At 38.9% G+C, this 15,424-nt stretch overlaps 1 protein-coding gene across 1 annotated transcript in view; it reads left to right on the top strand.

Annotated features, from left to right (window-relative positions):
* Positions 1-14,781, top strand: part of LOC124866892 (thrombospondin type-1 domain-containing protein 4-like) — a 49,815-nt gene extending 35,034 nt beyond the window's left edge. Inside the window, exons 8-18 of the mRNA XM_047362924.1 lie at positions 2,435-2,639; positions 7,507-7,682; positions 7,833-7,929; positions 9,236-9,361; positions 9,490-9,619; positions 10,406-10,610; positions 10,864-11,037; positions 12,553-12,726; positions 12,840-13,019; positions 13,786-13,930; positions 14,148-14,781. Coding sequence (XP_047218880.1) covers positions 2,435-2,639; positions 7,507-7,682; positions 7,833-7,929; positions 9,236-9,361; positions 9,490-9,619; positions 10,406-10,610; positions 10,864-11,037; positions 12,553-12,726; positions 12,840-13,019; positions 13,786-13,930; positions 14,148-14,290 — 1,755 coding nt within the window. The 3' untranslated portion in view covers positions 14,291-14,781. The remainder of the gene's footprint in view (positions 1-2,434; positions 2,640-7,506; positions 7,683-7,832; positions 7,930-9,235; positions 9,362-9,489; positions 9,620-10,405; positions 10,611-10,863; positions 11,038-12,552; positions 12,727-12,839; positions 13,020-13,785; positions 13,931-14,147) is intronic.
* Positions 14,782-15,424: the final 643 nt, after the last annotated feature.

A 15,424-nucleotide genomic window follows, 5' to 3' on the forward strand; every position in this document is an offset into this window, starting at 1 on the left:
CTGTTGCCAGCAGAAGCTTGGACGATTCCCCTCTCCAGAAAGGTGTCACAGGTAGACACAGAGTCAGGCCAGGTGTAGCTTCTAGGAAGAGAAAAGAGAAAGAACAAAGTTAAAAGCTGAAATAACAGCAGATAATGCAATTACAAACATAAATGTGTGTAGTTTACTAAACTCCACAAGGAGATAAACTTGAGTCATCGACTTTAGTCAGATGAGACTAAGATTTAACTCATTCTGGTTTGCCATGAAATGTATGTAGATCAACACCTCAATTCCTGTTAAATACAGTGAAGGATCTGAGACATTGTAGGCGTTTTATTTTCCAAAGGCCCTGGAGACCTTGTTAGAGTGCAAGACATCTAACTCTTTTACATAGCAGGACATTTGAACTAAAACAAATAACTAGTGGCCTCAGCCAGAATACTGAAGAGAGGTAGTTATGGGTCCATAACAATCAAAAACATTTGGCAAAATCAACCCATAGAGTATTCGTTAGACCAATTTCATACTTCTACTATAGACGTTACATTCACCAGACCTAAATCCTTAAGAAAACCTGTGAGCTGAGCTCTTCGCAGGCAGGGAGAACAGCATATAAAGAGGAGCCAGGTCCCTGGAGGATCCAGATAGACTGTATATATGGGAATGATTTTTCTGTTTTTCAATGTGGGATAATGCTATAGCAATGAAAGACTAGTTTATTTTAAGATGTTCTGCTCATCTGTATCAGGGATACCATCAAATGTGGTCGGTCCGCAATGTAAAATTACCTCGATGGGTTTTACTTTATGCTTCATTTATTACACAAACTAAAGACTTGTTTCATATTTGCTGATCTGTAAAAAGAAGTCAAGAAACGAGGCTGACTTTCCTTCTGTGTCGAACTGTTATGTTTAGTAATATGATCCTGCCTTTATACAGCTCCAAGGTGTGCCACAATATACTCATCACAGAAGTGTTTAGCTATTTTGTTCAACACTTTTCTGTTTTTCCATCATTTACTATTTCATGTGAAAGCAGGCACTTCATGTTTGTTTTGGCTGAGGATAGAGAGCAATTCTACTGCTACAAGTGTGCTGCAGATTTATGGCAGCTTAAGAACAGCATAATCCGCTGAGATAGCCAAAAGTTGTGTGAGTTATTATACACGTCCTTCAAATTTGTTTATGTCATCTGTCTATTGAGTTATGGTTTCCACCTCATGACAAAGTGGAAAGCTCAGAATCCAATCTGTGTTGAATAAAATGTAACCTAAAATATTATTTTTTATTTTCTTACTGATTTGGGAATCCAGTTTCAGTGCTGAAGGAGAGGTGTGCTTGTTTTATCATAAAGATGGTAATATGTCAGCTGAAAACATAAAGTCTGCATGGGAGTCAGGTAAAAGACTTTGTTTGAATGAATAGTAGCCCACTGAAACCCAGGTTGACTCCTTGACCACCTGTTTACACAGTTTCCTGATTTTACTTCTACTGATGTGTTACTGATTTTATTACAACTGATGTAGCACATAAAACTTTCCCCCTAAAGAAAACATAAGAACAATCTTGCAATGCATTTCCATTCCCAAAGTTACATGATGAAAAAGTTGTTCTAATTGATTTCTTGGGAAATGTTGATTTATGGAGTCAATTTAGATGTAAAACCTTGCTGACGTTTGCTCATACTCTCTGAGCAGTGAATAAGTGTCAGTGATTCACCTCAAGCCAAAGTCTCACTTTGAGCAAATCCTCCCGTGCTGGATAACTAAACTGTGTTGCCTCACCTTGAATGATGGCAGATTTATCAGTCAGTTCTCCTTAACTGAATTTCCAAAATGGACACAGAAAAATAAACGTTAGCCGATAATGTATATGTTGATTTATTCTAATTAATAATTAATCTTTCTGTATTTTTCCTTAATGTATTGTTTGGCAAATAAAGAATATTTTAGAAAGTTTCTAACTGGAATGTGTTCACCTGATGAAGGTGTCTGACTGAAACATTGCATAATGGATTTTGGAAGTTTAACGATGTGCTGGACTTTACTCTATTGAAACAGTTTTATTGTGAACTGAACCAGTATATATATATGTGTTTCTATGTGAATATAGAACATTCACAAAACATTTTTTTTAAAGGTCTTGCTGTGTGTCATTTTGAAAAGCAGAGATCTGTTCTCTACAAACTAAACACGCAAACGTTCCTAACCCTTGTAGAGAGTGGTAGCTTACCCATCAACAATGCAGTGTTGGAATGAAGTTACCATGGTCCTTTTCAACATAAAAACCAGTTAAAACAAAATAAAAATAAGGTACAGGTTCATCCACACACCCTGTAAATTATTTTGAGGGACATAGCCAGAGCATGTTTTGATGTTTCATTTTCATACATTTTACCCTGTTATAACAACCACTGAACCCTTCCTTGTCCTTCTCCTCTCTGCTCCATATAGGGCCTTGGCTGCGATGAGTATCTTGGATCTGGGAAAGTGGTTGACAAGTGCGGCGTGTGCGGTGGTGACAACACAACCTGCAGGCTGGTCTCAGGAATGTTCAAACACAGCTTGTCCAAGATTGGCTACCACAAAATAGTGGAAATACCAGAGGGAGCCACAAAGATCAACGTAACAGAGATGGTGAAGAGCAGGAATTACCTTGGTGGGCAATAGAAACAGACCTTGATGAAGATATAGAAGATAATCAACCTCTTCTGTGTGTTTTTTCCTTTTTGCTGCATACTTGAGCCTACTCTGTACACTTTGAAGCAGCAGGTTGCTGTATTTATTCTGAAGAGCTTGTGGTTTACCTGAGTTTCCTTTGGATACTGCATATCCAACAGTAATTGGTATTTTGTGTGTCTTTGAATATTTTTCTATAGAGCTTCTAGATGTAAGAACTCATCTTTCAGTCTGTATTTTATTGTAAACACAGACATTGATCCCCCATCATCAGACTTTCACACTCCCATTTTTATAATTCTGTCCAGGCTTGTGGAAGGCATACTAGATCCCAGATGGACAAAACAAATGGCCACAGTCACATCAAAGCAAAAGATGCTGTCAGTGGTCATCAAGCTGTTTTAATCATGCAATTAGTCAACTAAGAGGCATCTATTTAGGATATTGTTTTTTGTTTCTTTCATGATTCTTAAATTTCAGATCTCTTTTTAAATCTTTTTAAAAAGTAAGATTGTGCACATTGGTTGCTGTATAGTGTCAGTAGTGCTTTTGTTTTGTAGTGACAAGGATGTTGATGAAAAGATGGATTATTGCTGTATACAGGCCCTTCTGGAACAAAACTTTGGGGGTGCTCCAGGAGTACAGAGTCAGGGGCCCTTTATTAGGGGCCATCCAGTCTCTGTACAAGTGGAGCGGGAGTTTGGTTCACATTGCCGGCACTAAGTCAGACCTGTTCCTGAAGCATGTTGGACAAGGCTGTCCTTCATTACCCGCCCTGTTCATAAATTTCATGGACAGGATTTCTAGGTGCAGCCAAGGGGCCGAAGGGGGTCTGGTTTGGGGACCAGTGGATTTCTCTTCTTTTTGCAGATGATATGGTCATGCTGGCCCCCTCTAGCCAAGACCTACAGCATGCACCGGGGCAGTTTGCAGCTGAGTGTGAAACGGCTTTGATAAGGATCAGCTCCGAGGCCATGGTTCTCGACCGGAAAAAGGGGGTTTGCCCTCTTCAGGTTGAAGAGGAGATCCTGCCTCAAGTGGAGGAGTTCAAGTATCTCGGGGTCCTGTTTGCAAGTGAGGGGAGAATGGAGCGGGAGATCGACAGACGGATTGGTGCGGCTGCCGCAGTAATGGGGACGGTGTGCCGGTCCGTTGTGGTGAAGAGAGAGCTGAGCTGAAAAGCGAAGCTCTCAATTTACCTGTCAGTCAACATTCCTACCCTCACCTAAGGGCATGAACTTTGGATCTTAACCGAAAGAACGAGATACCGGATACAAGCGGCTGAAATGAGCTTCCTCCGCAGGGTAGCCGGGCATTCCCTTAGAGATAGGGTGAGGAGCTCGTCCATGTGGGAGGAGCTCGGAGTAGAGGTGGAGTTGAGGTAGCCCGGGCATCTGTATCGGATGCCTCCTGGACCTCTCTGCTGGGAGGTGTTCCAGGCACGTCTCACCAGGATGAGGCCCAGAGGACGGCCCAGGACACGTTAAAAAATACGCAGAGGTTTGTAGTTGTAATCTGACAAAAAGTGAAGTTCAGGGGTATGAATACTTTTGCAAGGTGGTGTAGCTGAAAATCCCTGATGTACTCAGTCCTGTATACATGATGTTAAAGGTTAGGTTGTTTGTCATCATATCTGTCTTGTTTCTACATTTGGCCTTCATATTTATGGAAACACTTTACCGTGCAACTGTTAAATTGCATTTACGTATAAATATTTTTTGCCACTATGGATCTAGACTTTTCTGTAATCTCTTGAAGTGGTCTTGAGCAATATTTCTCAGTTCTATGTGCTGGACTTTGCTGGTTTTTCATTAGTCTACGGTCCAGTTATTGTATTGAAACACAGATTCTGCTAAAAATAAATGAAGACATGTGGAGGACATAAGTAGTATAGCTGTAAAAAATGTTTTAAATTTCACATAGGGTTCATTTTCAGCAGATGAAAAGCATATAACACATCTTGCAAAAACTTTACACTGAACCATAGAGACGTGTAATTGTTCATTTAATGACTGAAGGGCTCTTAAGTGGACAAACAGACAAAAAAAAAAACATTCCTATGAAAATGGATTGGAATTAGATTGAAAATCAGTAAGGCAAGACAGGTCCAAATAAAAACTTAAAGATCCAAAAAGCTTAAAGAATTGTTTATCAAGGCCATTTGAAACGTTTTTGCTCTGTACTGTAGCAATATATTGTTAAATCACTGGATGGGCTGCACAGTGGCATAGTTATTAGCTTTATTGCCTTGTAGAAAGAAGGTCCTGGGTTTGAATCCAGGCCCGGGGTCTTTCTGCAAGGAGTTTATGTATTCTCCCTGTGTACACGTGGATTCTCTCTGAGTTCGGCTTCCTCCCACAGTCCAAAAACATGCATGTCAGGTTAATGGTTTCTCTAAATTGCTCTTAGGACTGAGTGCTTGGTCATTTGTCTTGTGTGTTTCTGTGTTGCCCTTTCATCAGTGACCTGTCCAGGGACAGCTGGGGAAGTTCTCGATGTTTTAGTCCCAGCTTGTTTTGTTTAGAGCAGGGCATTTTAAGTGCTTCTTGGAAAATTCTAAGAATAGTAGTATAGTCCTTGAATATTTTTTTCATTACCTTTACCAATTTAAGATTTAAACCTAGTTAATAATTTAACATCCATGTGCAGCTGTATTCAGTATTTTGACTAATACTGTAAGTTGAAAACGTGGCAGGTTTGGATTACTCACTCATTCTAAAAGCAGACGTCTCCCTGCAAATACAGCCTTTCATTTTCCATCCTCCTTTACAGTTTTTGGCTTCAGAATCTTTTGCTTTTTTAATATACCCCTGGTTATAAGTAGAAAACTTTAGATATCCATTTGCTGCATACGCTGTTAAGGCAGCGGTGAAAAGATACCTCATGAGAAGTCATGAAACAAACTATTCATGTTAAATGTTATTAGGAGATTCTCCTGGTAACCTCGAGGAAAAATACCACGGGTTCACGATATTTGCACAAATATTGTAAAAAACAAAACTTTAGCATAATCAATAAAGCAATAATTATTCCTCCTACTGCTAAAATGTTATAACATATAGATTCTTTCAGTTGTATTGCACTATCTGTAAGATCTTTTTTTTAAATATTTTGATACATAGACTTAAATAAAAATATAGAATAAACACTCATGAAGTTGGGTAGTACTTATTAACCAGAATAATATAACATTTGCTGTTCTGTTCTTTACTATGTAATATCAGTAGTACAAGCTAATATTAGCTGCTTAATTTGTTAGACTATCATCTTTTGGAAAACAAACATGCCACTGTTGGCTTGCCATCTGCAGTTTAATAGTGTGACATTAATAAGAGTGAGTGGTAGCGCTCTTTGATTTCCACTGCAATTAATGTCCATGTTTTTTACAACAGGAACTATTTCCAAACAGCTGAATTTGCCTTTCTTGTAAGCAAGGGAAAAGTGTAGTAATCTTTTTCTCTCAGTCAGATGATCCACAGTGTCTAACAACAGGTAGCACTTCCCTACTCCTTGTAGCCAAAGAAAACACAGGTGACTCCAGCATTTTATCTGTCATCTCATTTAAAGGACTTAAAACTGTGGGAAAGGTATAAGAAAAAAAGCTTTTGTGATTTTAAAACCATAACCTTTTAAAACGTTGTGTACCAGAAGCATTCCCAATTGTGATGCAGCCTCTCAATGGACTCTTCAGGAATCGCTTGACCTGAATAATTGTTTTCTTACAAAGGTGCTGCAGTGGGACAAAGTTGAGTTATATTTTGAAGTGACATTTTGAAATCCAGACATTACTTAATTTAAGAGTGCCTGTCCCTACTCAGCAATGCATTCAGAGAAAAAAAACCTATATAAGCTGAATACATTTGTGATTTACATGTACAGTTACTGTTCCATCTTAAACTTTATTTGTCACATGTAAATGTTTCAAATCATCCAATAAATTTTACTATCAGACAAAACAACCTCACATTGGAGGATTTTCAAGCACGAACAGCCTGTTTAAGGTCATATCACAGGATCTCGATCAGAATCATGTCCAGACTTTGACTAGGCCACTCCAAAAGCCTCATTTTGTTTTCTTGAAGGCTCAGAAAAACAAAACAAAACCTTCATTTTGTATCGTTTTTTGAGCCATTCAAATGTAGAAATGCTGCTGTGCTTTGGATCACTGTCCTGTAGGTAACCCAGATGCTTGAGCTTACAGTAAGGTCACAAACTAATGCCCAAATATTGTAAACTACATTTTCAAATTTTCTTTTTACTATGTTAATTGGAACAATAACTGAAGGATTAAAAATGCAAAAACAGAAGAAATCTGTAAATAGTATTTTTATGGCACTGTTCATAGACACATTAAGCTAAAGATAATTTTCTGTCTATCGCTCTATCACCATCTCTTTCATTCAAACTCTGTGCTACACTGTAGATATCTAACAGTGCTTTTAATTGTCCAAACACTCTTTTACCAGCCAGTCTAATGTTACACACCTAATGCTTTTCTAATAGCCTTTTGCATTTAATCCACAAAATCAGCAGAAAACATCTTGGGAGATTTTGTTACAGGTTTTGCATGAAAAACTTTGCCAACACTAGCAGATTGACACAGCAGACAAGAACATTGCGGTTCAAAAACAAGTATTTCTTCACTCTTATTTCTTCACTCTCATTTAGTTGTAATTCATTTTGGGGGATGTAGAAATGCACCTTCAGAGGTATTTCTTTTTTTTTTTCTTGTCAACACGATTTTACTTTAAATGATAATTATAGAGAAGATGTCTGAATTTCCCTTTTGGTTTGAGCTTAAGTTTGCTGTTAGTGACAGTATGATTATTAATTTCTGTCTCTTTCAGCTCTTCGAAGCCGTTCAGGAAGATCCATTATAAATGGAAACTGGGCTATTGACAGACCAGGGAAATATGAGGGTGGGGGTACCATGTTTACCTACCGCAGACCCAATGAGATCAGCAGCAAAGCCGGGGAATCCTTTCTTGCTGAGGGCCCCACTAATGAAATCCTGGAGGTTTATGTAAGCAAAAAAAAAAAAAAAAGCTTTCCTCTTCAACTTAAAAGCATGAGTTTTACTTGAGACAGCAACTATCAAAAGTTCAAAAGCATGTCTGAATATAATGAAGATTGTTTTAGGACTGCTTTCAAAGTCTCCATCACTTTTTCTCAGATGATCTTTCAGCAGCCAAACCCTGGGATTCACTATGAGTACGTTCTCCCCTCTGAGAACACCGTCAAGCCTCAGCAAACAACCCACACAGATGAAGGTAAATTAGAGCCAACTCTGGTCTCTTCTTGTTTTTTTTTATGTGCTTTATAATTGGTTTGGACAAATACTTAACCATAGTTACAGCCTAATGTATGGTAAATGAACCACCAGATCATTAATTGTAAACAGCGGAGAAGCACCAAGACGTCGGCATGTTATTAGAAAAAGATAATTTTCTGTTTGCCCTGATTAGTGAGCGGCCCTTCAGAAAAAAAAGAAATCCAATCTTCTTCTGATCAGTGTATTTAGACTATCAGGTCATGGTGAAAGCAACTTTGTCTGAAAGCTGTTGCTGCAGTAAGAAGATTCAAAATTGGCTATTTTCAGTATATAGTGAGTTGCTTTAAAAGAAAGTTAGAAGAAGCAAAAGGATGTAAGAAATTGATTAAAGTGAAATTGTAAATGAAGAAAGGGCAGAAGACTATGATGAAGAGACAGATGGTGTTGAAATATCCACTCCATGAAGTTTGCACAATAAAGCTGAAAACGGATCTGTGAGCTTCAGCCCCCTTTACAGGTTTGATGTCCTTCAGCTGTGTAACAACTGATTCAGACACTGTTTGTTGGAAGATGTGCAGCGTGCCTTAATGTTATGTACTAAAATTAAATTTTTATTTCATGTCAAGAGTTTTTTCTAATTCATTCAGGCTGAGAAAGAAAGAGAGATACTTTCAGCAGATAACAGAAAGGCTGAATATATTACAGCCAAGCTGATGTGTTTTTTCTTTGAGCTTTTAACCTCTGTCTATCATGGCATACAGTGGACTTGGAAATGTTGGCAAGCTTTTAGAAATCTCAGTGTTAAGATAAGGATCTGCATTCTCTTAGGAATATAGATGGCAACTGCTGTTTTAATAATGCTAGCTGCGCTAACGGTGCTAAATGTTATAGACAGTTTAAAATGTCATTGCCATAATAATTCTGTCTCTGTTTTAAAATAGTAAAACCCTATTTAACAGCAACTGCTTTCTCACACCCACAACATACGGTTGCCTCTGCTCCATGTTTAAATGAACATTTATGGCACAAGGGTTAAATAAATAGTTTCCAGTGCTCTTTTTCTATCTTCTTATATTAACATTTAAACAAGAAATTGGAATAGGATAAATCAGTATAGACAGATAAAAGGTTTTGCAATAATGGGAGTTTGTAAATTGCCCATGAAACTCAATGAGGTGCATCTCTAGTATGCATCCATTTAGCTGGTGCAATCTGGCATTATATTGCTTTGTCTGTGTCTGAGAAAGGACATGATGAGTATTAGCAGCAGAGCCACACTCAGCTGGAGAACTTCAACTTTGCAGGTGGGGGAAGGCATCAACCACATCTTCCTAACAACCAGGTACCTGCTGTTGTTCCTCCAAAACATGACAGGGAGTACAACTGGATACTGACTGGTACCACAGAATGCAGCGCCTCCTGTGGAAAAGGTTGGAGAATATAACTTGAGAATAATGGTTTTTGATTAGTATCAGATGCAATTTTATCTAACTGCAGCTGGAAAAATTTGGTTTGCACATGAAAGCTTTTTTATAGGCAATGCATAGTTTTTTCTCAGGTTTCAGGTATTCAGTCTTTCACTGCGTCCACCGGCTGAATAATGTCGAGGTGTCAAATGCTTTGTGTGAAAGCAGCAGCCACCCAGCTCCACAGGAGGAGGCCTGCAACCTGCAGCCCTGCCCAGCATTGTAAGAGAAATGGTTTCTGTTTTCATTGGCTAATTTCTGGTAATTGCTTCACTTGAAGGACGTTGTATGTAAAATGCTGCAAAATATTAAATTTTAGGGATTGATTAAGATAACACCATTACTGTCATCAGAATCAATATCACTATTGTGGTAACTATCCATCATTCTGAATAAAATAATTCTGGTTTTCATTGTCCATGCTGACTTTTGTCCTTCACGGTTGTATGTGTTAAATGGAAAAAATTCCCAACACAGGAATATTGCATTGTGTGATGAATAATTTTTCCACATATATTGCTTCCTTTAGGAACACAGATCAGCTTGCACTAAACTTTGCCAAATGTCTCCCTCTTTCCTGTCTACCTACTGTCAAAAAATGAAAGATAAAGACCTCTAGTGCTGCAAAAAAAAAAAAGAAATAATGCAAGCTGGCACACAAAGTGGACTGTTTTGAGAAATGTGCTGCTGCTGGGTCTTGCTTTTTTCAGAATTTTTTGCTTTGATACAGTCCTGTAGCCTTTCAGGAAAACAGTCTGATGGCAGAGGTGTATCTTAACAGCATAATGTAGCCTGTCACTCCAAAAAGTATTTATTATGATAATGATTTGTGGAGCTGCTTTTTCAGAACTTGCCTTTTGTGATATGTTTAATTTTCTATACAGTCCCCCTGAACCTTCAGTTTTGTTTTACATAATCTGAATCTAAACTCTCACAGACAATACACATCTCTAAAAAAAAGATTAAAACAAAAACTGCAATGTTACTAACTTTAAGCTTTAAATGTAGTTGGGACATTGGAGAGTGGTCGGAGTGCAGCAAGACCTGTGGGCTGGGCATGCAGCACCGGCAGGTCCCGTGTCGACAGGTTTACGCCAACCGTACCCTTAACGTCCACATGAGCCGCTGTCGACACTTGGAGCAACCCGAAACAGCCAGTACCTGCCAGCTGAAGATCTGCAGCGAGTGGCAGATCCGCTCCGAGTGGACCGCTGTGAGTGGAGACCGTCTGGTAGAATGACTTAAGCCCTTAATAATACATAATCCATCCAGTGACTTTAAGCTTTAAAGTTATATCAGTAAAATTGTAATTTTTCATTAGTAAATCTGTTTAGTCTTTTTTTTTTTTACATTGCCATTGTGTCAGTTTGTTAACTAGTGCAGTAAATAAAACTTATGGCACAAATAAAATGGCAACAGACTTCCACTGCATTACTGTTGCAACTATGCAGTCTGTGTCTCCGTAGTGTTCGGTGCCGTGCGGGCTAGGTCAGAGGTCAAGAGAGGTGCGCTGCGTCAGCAACGTGGGCGACTTTGTTCCTGATCAGGAGTGCAACATGAATCTGCGACCCACCAATATAGAAAACTGCGATATGGGCGCCTGCGCCAAGAGTTGGTTCTACACTGAGTGGGGAAACAGGGTAGGAGAGGCACATAATGAGATGCTTTAGAGTTCTTTCATTTTCATTGACCTACTATATACAACACAAGGACTCAGAGTACATCTCAAACAATCAGATAGACATTTTGAATAGTCAGGTAATAGAAAGATATTCAATTTAAGTTACATACAGCATAGATTTTTCACAACTTTGCCTTTTTTATTATGCTTGGGTCTGTGGCTCACAATCCTTATATTCAAGGGATTTGTAAACAACAGTATCAAAGAAAAAAATTCTGCATAAGGCAGCATAGCATGGAGGTGAAATGGGTCAAAGACTGATTTTATGTTTCAAACTTTGATCTCGGGCATCAGTGCATAACACACCGGCCACCCAAAATAAAGTAGCTATCAACAGCAAAGTCTGAAACTTCAGTATGAGCTTATTAAATGTAAATTTAAATGGCAATTTATTTAGAGAACAGCAGGAATTTAGAGAAAATATAATGTGGGAGCAGCAGCTTGATGACCTTACAAATGGGCACCCTAAAGGGAGGCTTAAAAGCTCATGCATTGTGGTTGTGCTACTACTGAAGGAGCGCTCTGCATTCAGTGCTGCCAGACAATAGAGACCATACAATCCCCACAACTTCCTGTTATGCCTTGCTCATTTATGAGGATCTACATGACGTGTAACCAGTAAAGCTCGCTGTTAAAAATGCCTTCCTGATATTTTTTGTTAGGGAACCATGCAGTGATTCTGCAAGTCGGTCTTTTCTCTGCAGAATCAATCCATGCTTTAACTGCACAACAGTAATGTAATGTTCACTGTTTGAAGGACACTGTCTGTCACACCACTGAAACTCTGGAAGTACGTCCTGAACTATTTTCTTGCAAGTTATTTGGCCCTAAAAACTTTAAATTTCTGCCACACATGTGGTGGAGTGAATACTTATTCTCTCCTTCATTTGGCACCCCTATGGAGAAAAAAAGATTTGTAGGAGGGACATTTGGAAGAAGTGGTTATACATTTATAGATAAAACAATCTGTTCACACCAGTAGATGTTTTATACTGATAAAAAGCAAAAGCCGTGGTAAGAAAATGTATTTTCTTACCTTAATGACTTAATCTGAACGGCTTCACCAACTTATATATAATCACAGACAACACCCACAGTCTGCCTCTCCTCTGTTTTGTCCTTGCTCCTCAGCTTTGAATAATAGAAAATACATATTTGAATCCTGTTTTGGCAAAATGAGCAAACATGGCAGATGTTTTCAGAAAAATCGAACCAGAGATTAGAACAGGATTCTTTCTCTTAGACTGTTATTAGATGTCTGCAATTATAAATGTTCACATAGAAACAGTTTTTGTTTAATATGTTTGTTACACTAAATGAAATGAACCTGTTTATACACTTGTGTGTTTTTTATTTAAAGGTATAAGGAGCTTTCATTCACTGTTTTGTCCTAAACTAAGAAGAAAAAAAATGTTTTTGATCATCAACCTGCTGACTGGTTGCACACCTTAACTATCATTCTCTTTCCCTGAAGTGCTCTGCTGAATGTGGGATGGGTGTCCAAACCCGTGGAGTTCTTTGCCTGACTAACCACATCAGCAGCCTCCCTCTGGAGGGATGTGGCAGTGAGCGGCCTGCAGACTCCCAGGTCTGCAACAATGGCCCCTGTGACAATCGTATCGAGTGGTTCACAGGTCCCTGGAGCCAGGTACAAAGAAGGCAAAAGGCTTTAGCAGGAACCTTTTGGTGTGTTAAGATTTTTTTCCTGTCTTCATTTAGCATTTCTTTATTTGATATATTGCACTCTGTGTTTTGAACCAGTGCTCTGCAGAATGTGGCACAGGCAGTCAGCAGAGGTCAGTGGTGTGCTTAATGAAGTCTGATGAAGGATTTACCGTCATGCCACCCTATGAATGCTCATCCTTTGACCAACCGCTCAGTCAGCAGAGCTGCAATATAAAGACCTGTGGAGCAAAGTGGTACCACACTGACTGGAGTGCTGTGAGTAATATGCAAAAATGTTTCAGCTTTCTGAGTTTGGTTGTTTAGAATAACTTCAACAACCAAAAGACCAAACATTTCTGGATCTTGTTGACTCTAAAATCCCTTCTGAATATCTGCTTGAGGGTTAGGGACAGGGAAGGGTTGTGTGTTTACTGGAAAACCATATGAGCTTAATCAGGGAATGTGGAACAGCTGTCAGAAGAGAGTGCTTAACCAGGGCACTGAGGTAAAGAGACGAATTGACACAGAAAGCACAAAGGCAGATAAAGCTAAACGCACAACACAGGAAAAAGTAAGAAGCTAAACACAAAGTAATAAACTTATAAGACATGACCTAACCACAATAAAGAACACAGAGGAACAAAATGGATACTGCAAGAACATTGTAACAATAGTAAAAACTCAGGAGTGATAAAAATACAAACAGCTCTCCATTAGTTTATATATATATATATATATATATATATATATATATATATATATATATATATATTTTGTTTTTTTTTTAGGGAGTGCGACTGATTTTTATTTTCTTGCCTACAAGAAGTGTACCATTCTTGAATTGTGTTTGGTGGATGCACAAATTAAAATTCAGGGGCCACAACTGGCCCCATGAGCTGTACTTTGTACACCCCTACTGTACCATGTCCTTGCAGGGTGTATTTATGCGTACACACCTTATGCCAGCAGTATAGACTACACTTAACACAGAGTTTTTGTCGAAGCAGTTCTCACTCAATTCACTGATTTATGCTCTTTCCAGTGTTCAAAAACATGCGAGGAAGGTTTCCGCGTGCGGGAGGTGCGCTGTTTGTCAGACGACATGCTGTCCTCAGAGGCCTGTGATGAGCAGCTGAGACCAGTAGAGAGGGAGGACTGTAGCCCAGAGCCCTGCATACCTCAGATAGGTCAGTCTGCTTTTATTACATTGTCTGGAAAAACTACTGACTGAGGATGAGAATCTCCAGATGATTTCAACATCCTTAGGAACATATGTTCACTGTAATGACTGATATGTCCAAATTGTTTCCCAGAAATTAATTTTCATTTGTTTTAAACAATATATCTTCGTTTAGTAAGGAAGCTGCAATGGAAGCTAATGATTTATGTTTTTGTTTGTTTCAGATCTGAACTGCAGAGACAAGTACTTCAACTGCAATGTGGTATTCCAGGCTCGCCTCTGTGTGTACGATTATTACCAAACAGCGTGCTGTGCTTCATGTTCACGCATGGCACACAAACAGAAAACCCATCGAGGTCGCAGCTAGCACCAACTTCCTTTGGACCCTCATTCACGCCAACTAAAGGTTCTCTTACCCTGAGCCTACCTATTGTCAGACAGGACCCTCGATAAAGTTAACAGGGATGAAAACCTGAGAAGGAACATTTGTGTTGGATCTTTTACAGGTAGATGTTGGGGCAGCCGATTCATGTCACAGGAAAAAATCATGTGTGACATGAATCCAGGCGCTGGAAGTAACAAGCATTGTCTTTATGAAAGAGAGCCACAACAAACAGTGGAATCCAAAGAATTTGATGGATCCTTTTTCTTCAGTTTGAGATGAGGAGTTTGCAGCTGGCTCTTGGGGCATCACTTGTCCAGAGAAGACTGCCAGCAAACCCTCTGTTGAGGATATATTGTAGCAAAGTGGATTCAGCCCAGCAGTTTAACATCCACTATAAACCAAAGTCGGCTCATTAAACTGAGAACAGCACAATAACAACTTTTTCATAAATAAATGCAGTGCATTAAAACCTCCATGGGGCTAATGATGCTTCCCTTCCTAGACTACCATGAGATGTACAAGTAGCTTATGTAATATAATTATGTGTATATATGTTTGTGTATAACAGCGTTGGATAAATGTTTTGCTTTTAGTGGTTCTCTGACCCCTCCAGAGATCCTGAAGGGGGGGTCCTCTATATTTATGTGTGTCACTCTCCAGGAAAGATGCTACTTTAATGGCTTCTTTTCAGCTGTTCTTCCTCTAGGCCAATCACAGCCTCTGAAGTGAATGTAGGTGCCCCACAGCCTGCTGTACAGCACAACCAGATGCTCCAAACACTGGTAATTTTTGACAAGTTGAAACAAGATTTTTTTTCTCTGCTGTGTGATCATTCAAAAATTGAACAATCCTTGATAATGTATAAATACCTTTAAAATATTGTTATAACCGGGTTGTACAGCTCTTGGCTTGATTTGATATGCCTGTGGTTCATAGTTTATTAATTAGTTGTTTTTACCATAACAATGCTGTTTATAAAATTGTCTCATGTAGTACCTCACATTTTCTTCAGCATTGTCTTTACTAATCCCCTCCAAACTCATCAAACTTCCCTCTTATCTAAAAGTAGGCTACCACTTACAGGAGCACCTTATTAAATTATAATATCATTAAAAG

The sequence above is a fragment of the Girardinichthys multiradiatus genome, chromosome 4 (assembly GCF_021462225.1).
Source record: "Girardinichthys multiradiatus isolate DD_20200921_A chromosome 4, DD_fGirMul_XY1, whole genome shotgun sequence".
NCBI classification, from domain to species: Eukaryota; Metazoa; Chordata; class Actinopteri; order Cyprinodontiformes; family Goodeidae; genus Girardinichthys; species Girardinichthys multiradiatus.